The 20872-nt window shown below is 39.7% G+C and overlaps 1 protein-coding gene across 3 annotated transcripts in view; it reads right to left on the bottom strand.

Annotated features, from left to right (window-relative positions):
- ZNF451 (zinc finger protein 451) overlaps nt 1-20550 on the bottom strand; it is a 28129-nt gene extending 7579 nt beyond the window's left edge. The window contains exons 1-10 of one of the 3 annotated variants that reach the window (XM_070733027.1): nt 20484-20550; nt 19410-19498; nt 16078-16149; nt 9924-10049; nt 8146-8257; nt 6882-7026; nt 6117-6243; nt 4431-4584; nt 3194-3341; nt 1098-2686 (exon numbers count right to left, since the gene is read on the bottom strand). In XM_070733027.1, coding sequence (XP_070589128.1) covers nt 1098-2686; nt 3194-3341; nt 4431-4584; nt 6117-6243; nt 6882-7026; nt 8146-8257; nt 9924-10049; nt 16078-16149; nt 19410-19490 — 2554 coding nt within the window. In that variant the 5' untranslated portion in view covers nt 19491-19498; nt 20484-20550. Of the gene's footprint in view, nt 1-1097; nt 2687-3193; nt 3342-4430; nt 4585-6116; nt 6244-6881; nt 7027-8145; nt 8258-9923; nt 10050-16077; nt 16150-19409; nt 19499-20251 lie in introns of all 3 variants that reach the window. The other 2 variants (XM_070733025.1, XM_070733026.1) reach the window with 2 other exon arrangements.
- Between the last annotated feature and the right edge of the window lie 322 nt (nt 20551-20872).

Here is a 20872-nt window from a genome sequence, read left to right as displayed (position 1 = left end):
AGACTTTAAGAGAAACCCTTCCACCCTTCCACCTCTCACAATACTAGACAACACAGTATCAACAGTAGAGACCTTCAAATTTCTAGGTTCTATCATATCTCAAGACCTAAAATGGTCACCTAACATCAAAAACATCATCAAAAAAGCACAACAAAGAATGTTCTTTCTGCGCCAGCTCAGGAAGCTCAAACTGCCCAAGGAGCTGCTGATTCAGTTCTACAGAGGAATCATTGAGTCTGTCATCTGCACCTCTATAACTGTCTGGTTTGGTGCTGCAACCCAACAGGACCGACACAGACTTCAGAGGATAATCAGAATTGCAGAAAAAACAATTGCTGCCAATCTGCCTTCCATTGAGGACCTGTATACTGCACGAGTCAAGAAGAGGGCGGGTTAAATATTTACTGACCCCTCACATCCTGGACACAAATTGTTTCAACTCCTACACTCAAAACGTCGCTACAGAGCACTGCACACCAAGACAACTAGACACAAGAACAGTTTTTTCCCGAACGCCATCACTCTACTAAACAAATAATTCCCTCAACACTGTCAGACTTTCTACTAAATCTACACTTCTATTCTACTAGTTTTTCTCATCATTCCTTTCACCCATTTCATCCCATGTTGACTGTATGACTGTAACTTGTTGCGTATATCCTAAGATTTTTATTAATATTGCTTCTTCATTGCTTATTTGACCCCTATGACAATCATTAAGTGTTGTACCACATGATTCTTGACAAATGTATATCTTATTTTATGTACGCTGAGAGCATATGCACCAAGACAAATTCCTTGTGTGTCCAATCACACTTTGCCAATAAAAAAAAAATTCTATTCTATTCTATTCTATTTCCACTGCCAAGCCCTAGCATCTCTTATTTTCTATTTTCTAGTAAAGGCAAAATATTTAAATATATTATTACTGGCATTTGTGGAAGATTACATTTCTATTAGTGAGTCCATAACTGAAATAAATTTTGTCTATTGATTACTACATAAACAAAGTTTTCATTATTTAATAATTTGGAGCATCAATTTTATCAAATGCTTCATCAGTCTCATTAGTGGTGCATAATTTGAATTCCACCTACCCTGTTCAATCGATTCAGAAAGCTTCCTAACTTGTTCTTTCTTTGCATCTTCCATCATCTTCAACCTTTTTACATCCGAATAATGAGTTGAAGTTACATCCTCCTTTGAACAGGACCTCAAAGCAGAGAAATGGAAGACATTATTTTCTATTTGTGGCCCGAAAGATACTTGAGGTTTTTGTAAAGAGCAGTGTTTATGATGGAAGTGCTGATGAGCAATGGCAATACTATTAAAATGTTTGTTACATGAACCACATCGGACTACGTAGAAATCTTGAGGAGTTGTTTCTTTGCTTGGGTGGATCGTGATGTGAGCCATCATTTCAGAATAGGTTTGTGTTGTACAAGAGCACGCATTGCAACGAAACCACAAGTTTCCTTTTTCCAACATGGCTTCTTGACATTTCTTGTAGTCGATCTTCCTGTTTTTTTTGCAAACATATTTCTCACGACAGCCACAATTTAGAAGGCTACCTTCTTCTAAGATTTCGTCATTTTTGATTGAGGTTTCTGCTGTCTCAGACACACATACGTAATCCATACTATGTACGGACTTGAAGTGAAGTAAAAATTCTTCCTCAACATCAAAGAAGAGGTCACCACAAAATCCACAGAAGTATTTAATCTGTACAACATTGTTATGTTTTCCCTGGCAGTGTCGCTGCAGTGTTTCCATTTTCCGAAAAGTCGTTTTGCATAAGCCACAACTATACCTATGATAATGATGACTCTCTAGTGATTTGCAATGTTGTTTCACGCTGTCCTCTGAGTCAAATATTTCCTCACATATCTTACATTGCCACTGGGAACGACTCTCATCAACCTCCATTTGAGCCTGGTCCGGAGAAAGTTCGATAAGGGTTGAAGTTTGGCCTTCTTGTCTAATCCAAGTGTTGTACCGTGATTCAGAAGGTATCGTTAGCTCATCTTCAGCAGTGTATTTCTCAAAATAGAAATTATGTCCATCATGAAGTCCTGTTACATGCGTTAGGACATCTTCTTCTTTTTGAAGGGTTACTTCGCAAATTTGGCATAAGAAGGTGAAGTTAGACAAATGTGCTCCTCCATGGAAACGGCTCATGTGCAAGTGGATAATGCTCAAATTTTCTGCAAGCTTCCCACATACGCCACACTTGAAGCAGATTCTGTTTTCCGAAAAAATGTGTTTTTCTGCCAACTCTTCAGAAAGAAATGCCAGATCACACTGGCATACCCAGCTTTTGACAGTAAGAGCTCCGTGAATGGCTTCGCTGTTGTCTGGCAAAGCCTTTTTCCATTTTGAATCACTCTGATTGCCATTCAATTCCAAATGTCTCTTCAAGGGAGATTTCGAAAGGATTGCGTTATTTTTCAGGTGAAGGGCACTTTTATTCCGTTCATTGACGTGACAAAATAATAATATGGATTCTCCCATTGTGGTGATATGTTTAATCTTGGCAACATTTCTGCAACTATGGTGAGTAATTTGGTCATCATTGATAAACAACGTGTCACAACCTTGACAGAAACCTCTGGCTTTCAGTATTTCTGCAATTTCAGAGATGCACTTCTTTGATATAGCCATGGGACCAGCATCACGACAACGCATTCTAAAAGGAAAGGTACAGAAACATATTTGCAGTCATCTATCTAAACTTGTTCAAGATTATCTAAAAAAAATCCCATATTCTCAACATTTCAAAATATTAAATGAATGTCATTTGTTCAGCAAAGGCCAGTTTAGCAAATAAATCATTAGAAGTGATTGTCACATGCACTAATGAACACTGCCCTTTGTATTTTTTTTTTAACCTTTTAAATGTAGGAATCCATGAATTCATGAAAGACCTATGTTGGAAATCCATGCATGAAATAAATAATTCTAAATTCTGTCTTCATTAATGGGAAGAACATCTGGGAAAGGCAGTGAAGACAGAATGCATAACTTTTATTACATGCGTGAAATTTTCTACTTTTCACCATTTAACGAACACCGCCACCACTTTTAAAATACAAGGAGTAAGCCAATTACACAAATGGCAGCACATATATTGGGTCTGACATCCAAAAGGTATTGGAAGGGATGCATTTTATAAATGGGAAATTTTTTCACAAACCTGAAGTGTGCTGTGAGTTCTACGTGGGACTGCAACACTTGATGACAGGTTATGCATTGCACTTGGAAGGGGACTTCTTTGCATAAGAAAATTAGGAGATTCTTTGCGTAGGCTGGCAAAGGCAATGGAAGTGGGATCCCTGGTTTATCTGCAATGAGTCAACAAGGCAAGGTTACTTAGGAAGAATCCAATCACTCCTGCCCCAAACCAGAATTTATGTACCTTAAAAGTCTTTTGCCATTATTATTATTTATTGGATTTGTATGCCGCCCCTCTCCGCAGACTCGGGACGGCTAACAACAATGATAAAAACAGTATGTAGAAATCCATTTAATAAAGCAACTACAAACCCTTATAATAAAAACAAACATACACACAAACAAACATACCATGCATAACTTGTAATGGCCTAGGGGGAAGGAATATCTTAACTCCCCCATGCCTGGCGACAAAGGTGGGTCTTGAGTAATTTGCTAAAGACAAGGAGGGTGGGGGCCGTTCTAATCTCTGGGGGGAGTTGATTCCAGAGGGCCGGGGCCGCCACAGAGAAGGCTCTTCCCCTGGGGCCCACCAAACGACATTGTTTAGTCGACGGGACCCGGAGAAGGCCAACTCTGTGGGACCTTATCGGTCACTGGGATTCGTGCGGTAGCAGGCAGTTCCGAAGGTAATCTGGTCCCATGCCATTGTCTTCCTATGAAACCCACTAAATCTTCATCCGTGTGATGCACAACATGTAGGCAAAGTTTTATAACCAAATAATGTCTACTTAATATTGTACCATAAGCACAATTCACATTTTTTTTAAAAAAAAGTGTTGTTCATTGCTGGAAGGTTTCTACAGAAGTCAAACATCCTTAGTTGTGAGGCTCTGCAGTTCTATGACAATCAGGTTTTTTTCCCCGCTGAAAAAAGCCATAGTTAAGTCTCAAATATCTCTCTGTTTCAAGAAAAACCTATCCTGACTGTACTGTCTCTATCTTATTTTGCACCTTTATCTAAAACATTTAATACCCTCTTTTCAGGGAGCATTTTAATTAGTAATTTCAGCTCTTTTGAACAACAAAAAAGAGGAGGAACAAACAAACAAACAAACGAAAATCTCATTTCCTTAAGACACATGGAAAATAATTTTTGAACATACTGCAGCTTCGTAACCATAGATTAAAATATAAGCCAACAATCTCTGCATTACTCACTTACATCAAAGAGAAAAAAATGTGTGTATTAAACATACCACTCAATTTAAAAGCCTGAGAAAAATGGTTTTTTTCAGACATATGTTGCAGACATTGGTCTCTTATTCTAAAGAGGAGGAAACAGCAAGGACACGCAAAGCACTGAATAAGCTGAGGAGAGTAATTTCTCTCATGGCCATCATTTTCACCAGCCTGAATAGAGGGAAGAACAACACAAGCAAGACAAAGTTTTGAAAAAGAAAGATTTCAGAGAAAGAACGTTTTTGAGTAAAACTGATTTATTTGTATGCTAACTTTATTATTTTTACAAGTAACTCAGAGCAGCAAACATATTCAACACACCTTCCTGTATATATTTTCTACACAACAACCTTCTGAGATGAGTTAGGCTAAGAAAAATTGACTAGCCCAAAGTTTATTTTTAAAAAATCACCATAGTTTAATTTGGTATTTGTGTTGTTTCCACTTAACGCATCCAATTTTAAAAGTCTGTTGTGATAAGTCTGAAACAACCTTACAAATAAAAACTATTTATTTTTATCCAAAATTCTCCTTAAGTTGCCAACCTTAATGGATACATAAAAATGTCATTTCATTCAGATCTACTATGAAGAATCTAAAGAACACATCAATTTAAAGAACACATCAATTTAAGAATTCAACTATAGTATTCTCCATCTTTTGCTCTTTCATCTTTCTTCTTTTTATGTGAGCAAAGAAGTCAATTATCAGTGGGAACCAAGTGCCCCCAGTCCCTCCCACTCTGCAGAAGAAAACCTTAATTGACTTTCTTGACCTTTTTTTCCTCTGAAAGCTAACAGGCAGGGGGAATAAACAGCGAAACTCCAAGTCTCATTGAAAGAATAGTTAAAAATGATGAATAAAAGCCAAGAAAAGTTTGTTTCCTACCTAAATCTAGATGTAATTTCCCCCCAGAAAACTGGAACTTCTTTAAAACATAGGAAAAACCTGCTTTCTGGATGAAGACAGAGAATTAACTCTCAGCTACAGGGAAGTTCAATTACCAATTTGCAGTTTCATAGAATATTTCCATCATGATTTCCCTTTCTAAAAATAAATGTTGTTCAGGAAACTCCATATAGTTTTATGTAACTGATTTATCTCAGTTAGGAATGTCAAACTAGATTTCATTGAATGCCGCATCAGAGAGGATTTGCGCATGCATCCAGAAAGATAGATGCCTCTACAGAGAACTCCCTAATGTGAATTAGAAAAGGTGAAAGTTAACCCCTGACAACCCTCTCTGGCTTGGTGAAAAGCGGATTGAGAGGAAGAGAATCAAACTGAGTTTTTGAAAACGTGCTTGGATCATTACAAAAAGAGAAGCAAGCTACTGTTTTAAACGTGAGTAGGGGAATGGGCGTGGCCAGGGTGGACATAACCAGCTCAATGTCACTAATGTCAGGAGAGCCTGTAGTGGCCTGAGCACTCTGCCAGAGAAAACAGGCTCCTGAGCTCCATTTTCAGCTGCAATGGCTTTCTGCCAGTGAAAACGGAGCTTGGGAGGAAATATATGAGGCCTCCTAAGCTGTTTTTGCTGCAGAGGCATTGCAGGCCAATCCTTCACTGTTTCCAGGGCAGCCCTGCAGCTCAGATCCAAGCACCTTTCCGGCCGGATCTGGCCCCTTAGCCTTGAGTTTGACACCTCTGATCTAACGTAATAAGAACTTGCTACTTTTATCAATATATCCTTAAGTTCTTGCCTTAGACAAAAGGTGTGCACTATATTGCTGATTACTTTCAAATCTGTTGCCACAGACTATGCAGGCAAATATATTAGCTGAAGGTCCATGTAGAGTAATTGTGGGATCACATGGAGAATGATCAAACCTAAAAAAAATAGACACAATTGCATGTATTAGGCAGAAATGTTTTTATTTTATTTTGCAAAAAGTAATAATTTAATTTAATAAAGTATACACATTAATTTTAGATTATACTTATAATAGTAAAAAAAAACACCTGGTATCAACCTATATGAAGCTTAATGCTGGTCAATATCACCTGAAATTATGCCTAATGATTTGTTGAGGCAACCTAAACATTAAAATATGCAATAGAATTGTTTTCTTTTAAAGTACATGTATCTGATTCAATATTTTTCATCAATATGTGAAATATGTGAAGATGGTTAGACAAACAATTTATGACAATTCCTCCCTCCAAAATGTATGGAAATCAAAAACACTACAGTAAAGAATTAAAAAAAGATGCACTGACAATATTAAAATGCATTTTATTAGGGAAAATTGCTGTCAAAAATATTCACCAGAACAAAATGTAACCCCAGAAGAAATATACAAGAAAGCATAAAGAATTTCATGCAACTTTTCTTTCTTTGCAAGCTACTATAGAAATTGGAATATATAAAACTTAAAAGTGGGAAAAATTAAAACAAATCTGAGCAAAGCTAAATTTGATATTTAATCTCTGCTAGTTATAAGGTTATTTGTATGATAAAAAAATACCTTTTAAGATGACCTAGCAGTAAATGCCCATTGTCAAACTTTCTATTGCAATGCATTATGGGACATGAAATGGATTTGCTGTTAGATGAGATCTGATATGTTTTAGATGTTCTTCTTCCTGAATTTACAGTGCCTGGCTTGAGAACTAAAGCACAAACAGAAACATGCAGATGTTACACAATTATCCTTTAAACTAGCACAGTAGATTATAAGATGACAATGGGATAAACTCTAATTACATTTATCTCATGCCTATATGATACAGCTATTGGAAATGGTTAAAATTGAAGTCTAAGACTATTTCTTTTCAACATACTTTTTTATTATTATATGCTCATTTTCCAAATGTTTCTCAACTACGCCGGTTAAGTTGTCAATACTGCAGGTAGGTTAGAATCCAATATAAGTTAGATTCTACCTATTCTGTATGTTAATTATTATTATTTATTGGATTTGTATGCTGCCCCTCTCTGCAGACTCGGGGCGTCTAACAACAATGATAAAAAACAACATGTAACAATCCAATTTAATAAAACAATTAAAAACCCTTATTATAAAAACCAAACATACACACAAACATACCATACATAACTTGTAATGGCCTAGGGGAAGGAATATCCTAACTCCCCCATGACTGGCGACAAAGGTGGGTCTTGAGTAGTTTGCGAAAGACAAGAAGGGTGGGGGCCGTTCTAATCTGTGGGGGGAATTGATTCCAGAAGGCTGGGGCCGCTACAGAGAAGGCTCTTCCCCTGGGGCCCGCCAAACGGCATTGTTTTTATCAATAGGTCCCTAAACCTTGTAAAAACAAAAGTATCAATAAACTATCCTATATTTAGTTTCAGAAAAGATTCCAGAGTTATTTCATACAACTACTCTAGCCGTACTAGACCCGTATTAAAGCTAAAAATGGTAATATGACTTCATAAAAAAAGTAAAAGGCAATTTTTATATTGCCAAATGTTTGTTATAATATTTGCTAGCGGTGATGGTTCCTGAAACCACAATAGATTTTGAGTACAGCTTTTCACATGAAATATTTTAGCGCTTAACATATGCCATCAAAATACATGCAAACAATTAACACCATTTTACTGTGGCATTTTCTTGAAGTAAATGAGGTTGGAACATTTATGTTTTCTAATAAAAGCTTTTTGTTGTTGTTATTCTGCTTCCTCCATTCCACACTCCTGAAAGAATCTATAGTTAAGGAGAACTATTTATTTGGAAGAAAGATTCTCCAAACGACAAAGTAGCCAATTACCTGGCATTTTTAGCCACTGATTCACACACAACCTTGCTTCTTCTGTACCACTATGTCCCCTGATAAATTCCAGTTCTTGCAGTCCATGAGCATGTTGTGAATCCACTTTTTCCTAAAAATCCCAGTGGTTGGGAAAATAAACATGAAAACTGGGCAGGTTAAATGAACAATTATTAAATAAGTACAAGACAATTATAAATCTACGTCAGAAAAATAAACTTAATATTCCGCGGGAAAATACTGAACACTGCTGCTAGTGAAGGGCAGTGCTACCAGCAACTGTTCAGCTTAGCTTCAAGTGTCTACTGGTAGTTAAGATCATTTGAAATGCACCACATTTCACAGTCATTTTAATTTTGCTATGTTCTCTGTATTTAAAAGGAAAGGAGATATTAATACGGAATACTATTATGTACAGTGATCCCTCGATTTTCGCGGGGGTTGCGTTCCCGGACTGCCTGTGAAAGTCGAATTTCCGTGAAGTAGAGATGCGGAAGTAAAAACACTATTTTTGACTATGGACAGCCAAAAACTACCCCCACGCACCCTTTTCCAAGGCCGCGCAAGGAGCCGGGCTTGAAGTTGGGGGCGGGGAGCGACGAAAGTGCGGAGGCCGGCAAAGATTGTTTTGAATGTCGGCCCCTCGGCCCCCACGCCCCCCCCAGCGCCTCTGGCCCCCTCGCCACTACCCCCCACCCGCCTGATCCGCCCCTCTCACTGGCTTTCTTGGGACATGGGTCCTCCTGCAGCAGCGCTGGTGGCCACGGCTTCTCATCCTCCTCATTCGGCCACTAGCCGCTCTGAGCGCTTTGAGAATGCCCGCCCCGCCCCTCTCACAGTCCCTTAGCTGAGAGCGCTTTCGTCCCAGCTATCAGCGAGGGGGCTGCAGGAGAGGCAGGGCAGGCGTTCTCACAGAGAGGGAGAGAGAGAGTGAGAAAGAGAGAGAGAGCGAGCAAGGGGGGGAGAGTGGAAGGTAGAGAGAGAGAGAGAAATGATAGAAAAAAGGGGAGAAAAAAGAAATGAGAAAATGATTGAAGCAGAGAATGACTGGAAAGAAAGAGAAACAGAGAGAGAAGTGACTCTTGGTGATGACGTATGACGTCATCGGGTGGGAAAAACCGTGCTATAGAAAAAAACCCGCGGAGTATTTTTTAATTAATATTTTTTGAAAAACCGTGGTATAGCTGTTTCGCGAAGTTTGAACCCGTAAAAATCGAGGGATCACTGTAAATGAATTAAAAGCTGAAATACAGAGAATTAGCATATCATATTATTTTCATTAGTGGTGAGTAAAGGACTACCATATCCCACAAGTCTTTTCTAGAATGGCCATAAAGGTAGTAACTGGTAGACTAAAATTAGTGAAAAGCACAGAAACATAAAGAATGCCTGCTGATCAGGGAGATTTGATTGGATACTTAACAGCACATGAAATTGGGTGCAAGAATGATTTTTTTATTCTTTTAAAAGACCCTGTAATCCCTTGCATCAGTGTGGAGTGAACAGAGCTCGAACGTTTACTGGACAAATGCCCTTCCTGCAGCCTATGTGGAGCTTGCATCAGAAAATTATTCATTGCAACCAGAGATAAATATCTGCCACTCCCTGGGATCAAACTCCCAGCCTCCTGATTGTGAGGCGAGAGCTCTACCTCTAGGCCGCTGTGCTGCTCAGATTCAAGAATAAGGTAAAGAAATGTTTAAATTAAATTGTGCTCTCTTACACAGAAATCGCCTTCAAATACTTGCGCTGTAACTAATCCTGGCGAAGAACCATACCTTGAAAGATTTGTTTTTCTCTTCCTTCAGCTGCTTCTCTAACTCTACGTGGCGTGCCAAGCGATCTAGGGTCGAAGCAACTTTTGCTTTCTGATAATCAACATAGTCTTTGGGTCGTATATTTTTCTGCAAAAGAAGAAACCTCTTTGAAAGAGCTAGTACAAACTGCCCAGAAAATTGAGCCGATGCTGTCTCGACATTCCAGGAAAATGTCTGCTCTGAGTTCGTTTTGGAACGAGCAGCATATAAATACAATCAATCGATCTATCAATCAATCAATCAATAAATGCACAACAAAGAAGGAGCCCCAGTTTTTCATTCAATGAATCCATTTGAAATCTAACATACATAAGTAGTTGAAGTTTAAGTCAAGGATGAAACATTAAAAAATCAGGAAATATTTATGGATCAATGTTTATCCATGTTTTCTTCTCTAAATTATGAGGAGAAAGAGGAGATACAGCACAATCGGATTTGTAACACTATTATTATACCAATTTTCAATACAAGTAGTTTTAGCCTTTGTGTGAAATTGATTTCATCATCTAGTTTAGCTAGTGGGGCTCACAGATGGCATCCACAGCGGTGAATGACCCCAGGCAGACCTGAAACAGATACTAGAAACTAAGCAAAGGAAAACCTGAGGCCAAGTGGGCTCATGCTCTGTTACCTGGAAAGATCAATCGATCTCTCAACCAACCTGATTAAAGCAGGATTAACAGGGTACTTTTTAATTTATTTATTGGATTTGTATGCCGCTCCTCTCTGTAGACTCGGGGCGGCTAACAACAGCAACAAAAACAGCATATAACAATCCAATATTAAAACAGTTTAAAAACCCTTATTATAAAACCAAACATACATACAGACATACCATGCATAACATTGTAAAGGCCTAAGGGGAAAGAGTATCTCAGTTCCCCCGTGCCTGGCGGCAGAGCTGGGTTTTAAGAAGCTTACGAAAGGCAAGGAGGGTGGGGGCAGTTCTAATCTAGGGGGGGGGGGGGAGTTGGTTTCAGAGGGCCGGGGCCGCCACAGAAAAGGCTCTTCCCCTGGGTCCCGCCAAGCGACATTGTTTAGTTGGCGGGACCCGGAGAAGGCCAACGCTGTGGGACCTAACTGGTCGCTGGGATTCGTGCAGCAGAAGGCGGTCCCTGAGATAATCTGGACCGGTGCCATGAAGGGCTTTATAGGTCATAACCAACACTTTGAATTGTGACCGGAAACTGATCGGCAACCAATGCAGACTCAGAAAATTCCCCAGAAAATCAAATAAAGACTTTTCTTTCCACTCTATGGTTAAAAAAACTGGCAGCACATCCCTGACCGAGGGAGTAAAAAGAAAAAAACTGAGGGAGTAAAAAGAAAAAAAATACTTATTATCAAACAGCCCTAAGGAATTAGTTTCAGCCTGTAAACCATAGCAGAATTTTTTTCTTAAAAAATGATGGTGGTGATGAGGAAATCTGATCAATTGCATTTTGCTATAAAGGAAAAAAATAATCTTGCCTTCTCCAACTGAAGAACCCCCATTAGCTTCTATTCTACAATCTTCCCGCAACTACAATGCAAGATGTTTAACTGTTTTACATTTAAAGACACAGCTGACACTCATGTGAAAAAGCTTCTAAACCGATTTCTGGTTGTGCAATGGAACTTCTTCCTATATACAGTGGTCCCTTGACTTTCATGGAAAGGCTATGCCACGGGTTTTTAAAAAATATTAATTAAAAATACTCCGCGGTTTTTTTGAACAAAATGGGTTTTCCTGCGGCTGCCCAATGTACAGTACTGTGCATTTTAATTCTCCCCACCCCCACCCCAGCCGTCCTGCTTCTTTATATAAAAGCTCCGCTTCCATCCCAGCCTCCCGAACCCTCCCCTTTAATTCTCGGAGCGTTGGTACGCTCCACTCTTGAAGCCGAGCCTTACTGCTGCCCACCGCCACCTCTTCTTCCCCCACCCACCTAAGCTGTCTCCCTTAGTGGTAGCGTCCAACCTCCCAGCTAACCGGCCTGGAATCCCAGCTTTGAGTCCTGGCCTGGATCCCTCTTGCCTTGAGCTTCCCCTTCCCGTGCCCTGACCCTGAGCACCGGTGCTGCTGCCGCCGCCACCACAGAAGACGCTGGCTGTGAGCGCAGGAAAGCCCCCAGCTTGCCGCCCTGTTGCCCCTGCGGGTTCTGGGGGTAAGTAAAATCAGGAATGGAGGAGGGAGGGGGAGGAAGGAAGGAAGGGAACGTCTCTACTTCGTGGAAATTTGACTTTCGCGGGCGATCTTGGAACATATCCCCTGCGAAAATCAAGGGACCACTGTACTCCCCTCTAAATTGCAGGGAGGGATGCCCATTGAATCCAGAGAAGACTTGGGGAAGTGTATATAAACAATGAGAGCGAGTTTGGTGCAGCCATTAAGGCATCAGGCTAGAAACAGGGGGTCATGAGTTCTAGTTCTTCCTTAAGGCATGATGCCAATTAGGGCCCTTGTGCCAATCACTTTCTCTCAGCCCTAAGAAGAAAACAATGACAAACCTCTTCTGAAAAACCATGCCAAGAAAATACTTGGAATTGTCCAGGCAGTCTTCAAGAATTGGACACAACTGAACAGAGAAATATAGATCTTATCTGACAAGTTCACAGGGAAACAAATGGCTTGTAGGATCATCTGGGCAGACCTAGAATACCAACGACACCAATCTCTTTCCTACATTTTTCTCCAAATTAGATGAGGGAGAGATGACAAGATGGAAGGTGAAAAAAATCCCAGAGAAAGCTATAGTCCTAACATTTCTAGTGTTTGCTGGTTGTGGAAAGCCAAACTAAGCTTGATTTAACAAAATCTGTACAGGTAGTCCTAGACTTACAGCTTACATTTGCTTAATGACCGTTTGAAGATATAAAAGTATCGAATAAAGTTACTTATGACCATTTTTCACACAACTGTTGCAGGAGTACCATGGTTATGTAATTAAAATTCAGACCCTTGCCTACTGACTCACATTTACAACAGTTGCAGTGTTCTCGTGTTGCAACCTTTGGAAAAGCAAAGACAATGGACAGCCAGATTCACTTCATAACTGTATTACTAATTTAACTACTGGTGTGTCACTTAACAACTTTGGCAAGATTGCAAAATGAGACAAAACTCACTTAACTTAGTAACAGAAATTTGGGAGTCAATTTTACTTACATGTTGAGAATTACCCGTGTAATAAACCAAAATATACTGAATAAATAATAAATACTTTTTAAAATAAATGCTGCATTTATAAATATTGGATTTAAATGTATAAATACTTATTTATAAATAATGGTGGTGGCTGCTGGAATGATGGCAGACGCCTTCTCCTCCTACCCTTGCTCCCTACCCATTCAACGTTTTTGTTACCATATTATATTGATATAGCCTTGTTGTGTTTCAATTTCAATGGTGGCACTCCAGCTCCAGCGGTCCTTGGAAGAAGCCGATTATCTAAGTCCCCAGCAGTCGGGTTTCAGGCCCGGTCACAGCACGGAAACCGCTTTGGTCGCGTTGATGGATGATCTCTGGCGGGCCCGGGACAGGGGTTTATCCTCTGTCCTGGTGCTCCTCGATCTCTCAGCGGCTTTCGATACCATCGACCATGGTATCCTTCTGCACCGGTTGGAGGGGTTGGGAGTGGGAGGCACTGTGCTTCAGTGGTTCTCCTCCTACCTCTCTGGCCGATCGCAGTCGGTGTTAGTGGGGGGTCAGAGGTCGACTCCGAGGTCTCTCCCTTGTGGAGTACCTCAGGGGTCGGTCCTCTCCCCCTTGCTATTTAACATCTACATGAAACAGCTGGGTGAGATCATCCAAGGACATGGGGTGAGGTATCATCAATATGCCGATGATACCCAGCTTTACATCTCCACCCCATGCCCAGTCAACGAAGCGGTAGAAGTGATGTGCCGGTGCCTGGAGGCTGTTGGGGCCTGGATGGGTGTCAACAGACTCAAGCTCAACCCGGATAAGACGGAGTGGCTGTGGGTTTTGCCTCCCAAGGACTATCCCATCTGTCCGTCCATTACCCTGGGGGGGGGGGGAATTATTGACCCCCTCAGAGAGGGTCCGCAACTTGGGCGTCCTCCTCGATCCACAGCTCACATTAGAGAACCACCTTTCAGCTGTGGCGAGGGGGGCGTTTGCCCAGGTTCGCCTGGTGCACCAGTTGCGGCCCTATCTGGACCGGGACTCATTGCTCACAGTCACTCATGCCCTCATCACCTCGAGGTTCGACTACTGTAATGCTCTCTACATGGGGCTACCTTTGAAAAGTGTTCGGAAACTTCAGATCGTGCAGAATGCAGCTGCGAGAGCAGTCATGGGCTTACCTAGGTATGCCCATGTTTCACCATCACTCCGCAGTCTGCATTGGCTGCCGATCAATTTCCGGTCACAATTCAAAGTGTTGGTTATAACCTTTAAAGCCCTTCATGGCATCGGACCAGAATATCTCCGAGACCGCCTTCTGCCGCACGAATCCCAGCGACCGATTAGGTCCCACAGAGTGGGCCTCCTCCGGGTCCTGTCAACTAAACAATGTCGGTTGGCGGGCCCCAGGGGGAGAGCCTTTTCTGTGGCGGCACCGACTCTCTGGAACCAACTCCCCCCGGAGATCAGAACTGCCCCTACTCTTCCTGCCTTCCGTAAACTCCTCAAAACCCACCTTTGCCGTCAGGCATGGGGAAACTAAACATCTCCCCCTGGGCACGTTGAATTTATATATGGTATGCTTGTGTGTATGTATTTTAGTATATGGGTTTTTTTAAATTTTTCAATATTTTAATTAATTGGATTATATATTGGATTGCTTTTCACTTGTTGTGAGCCGCCCCGAGTCTTCAGAGAGGGGCGGCATACAAATCCAAATAATAATAATAATAATAATAATAATAATAATAATAATAATAATAATAATAATAATAATGTTATGATTCTGTTATCTTACTTCTGTTCTGTTTACACTCCTTTCATTTTCTTCCTTTTTATTACTGTAAGACACCTAGCTTAGCCCTGTGGCAAGATATGGGGCAAATAAATATAAGAGAAATAAATACACTTGAGAACTTCAACCTAGAGGCGATTATTTATATGACCCAAAAGTTTTTTTTAAAAATAAACTATAATTATTAACTAATCATTACCCACCTCTCCCAGTTTTGTCATTTGCAACTTTTATAAATGTTACCTCAACAAGTCATTGATTAAAAGACTGAGCAATACAAAGCAGAATCAGTGATTCTCTCACTGAATGCTCCAGTATTAAGAAACAAAACCTTGAAATCCTTGTGAAGTCTATAAAGTGTAGATCTGAAGAATGGTGAAACTGGACTATTTTAATGTGCACTTTTCCCTTTTGATTTAGGGGCATTTAATACCAAACCAGGCAGGAGTTGCAGTAGCAACTCAATCTGTATAGTCTGGAGGACAGAAGGAAAAGGGGGGACATGATCGAAACATTTAAATATATTAAAGGGTTAAATAAGGTCCAGGAGGGAAGTGTTTTTAATAGGAAAGTGAACACAAGAACAAGGGGACACAATCTGAAGTTAGTTGGGGGAAAGATCAAAAGCAACATGAGAAAATATTATTTTACTGAAAGAGTAGTAGATCCTTGGAACAAACTTCCAGCAGACGTGGTAGATAAATCCACAGTAACTGAATTTAAACATGCCTGGGATAAACATATATCCATCCTAAGATAAAATACAGAAAATAGTATAAGGGCAGACTAGACGGACCATGAGGTCTTTTTCTGCCGTCAGACTTCTATGTTTCTATGTAGTACTGACAAAATGTAATAGCAAAGCAAGCTGTAAATGAAATAGTAGAAATGGCTCTAAATACAGCACAAAATTCTTTGAATGGCCATGGATCTTAGGATTTAGAGTGATTAATAATAGGATTTATTATTTAATTAATTTTTAGGCAGCCTGTGTCAAGGTTACAGAAAAAATAAAAAAAATCTTTAAAAAAATAAAAGTTCCCCCTTCAAACATATTTAAATATAAATTACTATGCATCTACATCAGACAGTCCCTCATAATGTTAGAAGTTTTCAGAAAAATACTGCATAATATTTCCAGAAAAAACTAAAAATTATAGTAAAATTGAAAATTACAGTGAGGAAACACTCACTTCAGAAGATATATCACATTCCTCTTCATTACGGAGATCAATGCATTCCAGGACAGGTCTCATTACATTTTCCTAGGAAGACAAACATTTTTCACAGTTTTTTTTTTAAAACTTATGGATACTCTCAAAATATGAGAGGCAAAAGTACAAATTATTCAGGTCCATTAGAATAATTTTTATTTGATTCAAATTTGTATTATTCAGTATAAAATTGTGGAATGGCCTTTGTCAAATGCCTTCTAACCAAACGTATCAGAGATTTCATAATCCAAGAAAGCTTTTTAACTGCAGTAATTCTGACCCAATCAAAAACACACACTTGACATTAATCATACTAAGAAGGTATCAAATAAAATACTTATAATAGTCAAAGACCAGTATGTATCTAGACACTATGCTTTCTTTTTTGAGCACAATGCTCCCACTCTTTTATCTCCTTGGAAGACTTTCCCAACCTAGTGCTCCCTTCAGTTCTGCTAGTAGAAAATGTTTATTTTTTTGTTTGTTTGTTTTGTCAAGTACCTAGTGGTGGTATACGAAGATATAACAATGTTTATATACATGATATATGGTGCACTTATGCACGCCCCTTACTCACCTCTTAGGAATTGGGAGAGGTCAACAGTGAGTAGGTAAAGTTCTGGGGGTTAGGTGATAATACTAGAGTCAGATAGTGAGTTCCATGCATCAACTACTTGGTTACTAAAGTTGTATTTCCTGCAATCAAGTTTAGAATGGTTTATTTTAAGTTTATATCTCTTGTGTGCTCGTGTGTTGTTGCAGTTGAAGCTGAAGTAGTCACTGACAGACAGGACGTGTAGCAGATGATTTTATGGGCTATGCTTAGGTCATGTTTAAGGCAACGTAGTTCTAAGATTTCTAAACCTGGGATTGTAAATCTAGTTGCGTAGGGTATTCTGTTGAGAGTGGAAGAGTGGAGGGCTCTTCTAGGAAAGTATCTCTGGACATTTTCTGGAATATTTATATCTGAAATGCAAGGTGGGTTCCAGAAAGATGAGCTGTATTCAAAGATTGGTCTGGCAAAAGTTTTGTATGCAGTGTGAGATTACCGGAGCAGAAGCTACGTAGGATTAGGTTAACAACACTTGAAGCCTTTTTGGCGATGTTGTTGCAGTGGGCTTTGGATTTGGGTCATTTGATGAGTATTCCAAGGACTTTTACAGAGTGAGAGCTGTCTGTAAGGCCTGGTTTGTTCAGCCTGTATTCAGTGTTCTGATTCTTTTTGCCAATGTGTAGAATAGAGCATTTTTTGGTTGAGATTTGGAATTGCCAGATATTTGACCATTCAGACACAAGGTCAAGGTCTTTTTGGAGAGTAGCTGTGTTATTGGTGGTGTTGAAAAGTTTTATATCATCGGTGAAAAGAACGTAGTTGCTGGTAATGTGATCTCAAAGGTCATTTATATAGAGTATGAAGAGGGTTGGTCCAAACACGTTGCCTTTGGAACAGGATTAGATATGGCGCTCCCTATTTTGACAACTTGTTGTTTGTTTGACAACAAGTTCATAATTCTAATTATGTTCCACATATTTGAACTCCCAATAATTTAAGAATGGTTTCTACATTGGAATAAAATTTTAGTCAAACCTTAGATTTACTTTGTCCCCTGAAAAAATCTAAGCAGCATTATGCTAAATGCAATGAATTTATAAATATTCTTCCTAAATAGCAGGGTTGCCATGATTTTGCTACAAATGCCACCTAGAAATATGAATGAGCACTGAAAAGTGCTCAATCATTTTAAGGACGATACCAAATTTAATAACACCAATTAAACTGAATAGCACCACTAAAATAAGATTTCTTCAAAGGTGATAGGTAGAATATAAAATTACAAAGGCTGTTCAATTTAAGCAAAGGAATTTGAACTGATACCAAAAAGGGAAGAAAACCCCCAACATTCACATCTAAACTGCCAACAAATTTCAAAGAAAGAGAGTATGTGGATAGTTAATTAAAATGCCTATCCAGTAGGCAAAGTGAATTCCATACTAGTGAAAAAACCTTCTCTCAATAAAATGCATTTTTTGTATTTATATAGTAAAATCACACTGGGAATATTGTATACAGTTCTTATCACTGCATTACAAGCTGATACTGATAAGAGCTAGAACAGAAGCGCAAAAGGGGAAAGAGGAGAGTAGAACTTTTACTTTCTTAGGAGAGTAGAATGGCTTATTCAAAACTTTGAAACTTTTTAGCTTTGAAAGACAGCGTACAACAAAAGTGCACTAAAATCATGTATGCCATCAAAAATATAGAGGCAAGTAATTATTCTTCTCTTCCTTTCACAGTATTCGGGATCCTTGACTAAAAACTAAATTTAAGGAATTTAGATTCAATAAAACACTCTTTTATATTAAGAAGTTGCTGCCAGATATAGTAATTTCTGACAGTCTCAAAATGCGTGAGCAGTGTGGTCGGGCGGTAGAAAAAGCAAGTAAGATGCTTGGCTGCATAGCTAGAGGTATAACAAGCAGGAAGAGGGAGATTGTGATCCCACTATATAGAGTGCTGGTGAGACCACATTTGGAATACTGTGTTCAGTTCTGGAGACCTCACCTACTAAAAGATATTGACAAAATTGAACGGGTCCAAAGACGGGCTACAAGAATGGTGGAAGGTCTTAAGCATAAAACGTATCAGGAAAGACTTAATGAACTCAGTCTGTATAGTCTGGAGGACAGAAGGGAAAGGGGGGACATGATCGAAACGTTTAAATATGTCAAAGGGTTAAATAAGGTTCAGGAGGGAAGTGTTTTTAATAGGAAAGTGAACACAAGAACAAGGGGACACAATCTGAAGTTAGTTGGGGGAAAGATCAAAAGCAACATGAGAAAATATTATTTTACTGAAAGAGTAGTAGATCCTTGGAACAAACTTCCAGCAGATATGGTTGGTAAATCCACAGTAACTGAATTTAAACATGCCAGGGATAAACATATATCCATCCTAAGATAAAATACAAAAAATAGTATAAGGGCAGACTAGATGGATCATGAGGTCTTTTTCCGCCGTTAGTTTTGTATGTTTCTAGTGATGGCTATCAAGATAGGTGGTTCAAGAGGACAAATCCACAAATGGAATGGCTATTCATGACAGCCGATTTTGATGGCTTTATATAAAATCCAGAAACAAAGACAGCATGCATGTCTTAGTTTGCAACTATTAAAAGGGCACTGATGGGAGAAGCCTGCTTGAACTCTAGGATTGATCTGGATTGACACTATGCAATGCAAAATGCTGCATCATATTGATGTCTAGTTGATCTTCCAGACCTTTTATGTTAACATGCAAATTGTCTACGTACACTAACAAATTCGATATCATTGTCACTTTCTTCCTGTTGAGAGGAATTGCCAGTCTTCTCAGAAGACATAAGATATTCCATTGCTGTATCTGAAACAAACAAACAAACAAACAAAAAATCACTTAAGTTAATGCACAAATAAATCCATTTTTTTCTTACTGCAATTAATATTGCATTTCCTGGCAAATATTTAACTTTTTAAAATCATTTACCATGAATTCATTGTTCAAGACCTGGAGACAACCAGCACTGAAATCGGAGAACATGCAAAATGCCAACCCTAAAGGGAAGATACCAAAGACCCTTTTTTGCTTTATTTTACTGATAATAATAGTATAACTGGTTTGCATCATTTCAGAAATCATCCTTTTACCAGATCAAGGGTTTTGCTGGAAAAGTTCTGCAAAACCAAAATTGGCATGCTTCCACTAGCTGACCTGATTTATAAGTGATAAAAGTAGAAATATTATTTTTTAAGTGCATATAACCATACAGATGCAGAAGAGCCAAGCCAAGCCAGTGAGTCAGGAAAGAGCGTGCAAAAAGAAAGGTTCCAAGAAGCGTGCAAGAGAAGCTATAAGAATGCACTAAGGTTAATGGAAAAAGCAAAATTCCGAATGGAAGCAAGGCTTCCATTCATTTCACCAAAAGCACTTGTCAGTAATAGTAATAATAATAATAATAATAATAATAATAATAATAATAATAATAATAATAATAAATAATAATAATAATAATAATAATAGAGGAATAGAAAGAGAAAGCGTGGTGGAAAAACGCGGACGCCAAACCAGGGAGCCGAGGACGATTAAGGCAACAGCGGCAGCGGCCACAACGCTCACCAATTCAACCCACGTGATGAAGATGGTGCGCTGTTGGAAGGTACCTCGTCTCGCCTGCAGACAAGAATCCCGCCCCCCCCGCCTCGTATCGCTGCAACAAAACCTTTTTGCAACTGGACGGCGGAGCAAAATGAAAATCAACCGTCAAGCCCGAGGAGCGGTGGTTAATCTCGCCAGCGCGTTCTTCTCGCCCCAAACAACCACTGGCGACGCAAGCGGCACGTGACCTTACCGCTGTTAATTTGCGCGCGCGCCAGCGCGGCGGCGGCGGCGGCTTTCAGTTTATTCCGCTTCAAACTTCGAGGGAGGGAGGGACGCTTTTTGGCGCCTCGGCCTGCTGGGAAATGTAGTCTCCCTGGACGACCGAGGGCGCTCCCTGTCGGAAATTACTGTAACGCAAGACTATACTGTAGTGGTTTGCTCTCGCCCCCCTCCTCCACACCTCCAGTGAGGCCCAGCGCGTGGAACGCTGACTAACGGCTGTTTGCGTTTTTTCATATCGCGTCGTTGGTGCATGTAGAACGGTTGTTCAACCGATCTAACAGTATGCCCAGCGACTTGGTTCCTTAGGTTTTTACCTTGAGGAGATGAACTGTATGCCGCCCAGAGTCCTTAAATTAA

This window comes from Erythrolamprus reginae, chromosome 1 (assembly GCF_031021105.1).
Source record: "Erythrolamprus reginae isolate rEryReg1 chromosome 1, rEryReg1.hap1, whole genome shotgun sequence".
Lineage (NCBI taxonomy): Eukaryota > Metazoa > Chordata > Lepidosauria > Squamata > Dipsadidae > Erythrolamprus > Erythrolamprus reginae.
This window is presented reverse-complemented; position numbering and strand designations above follow the sequence as displayed.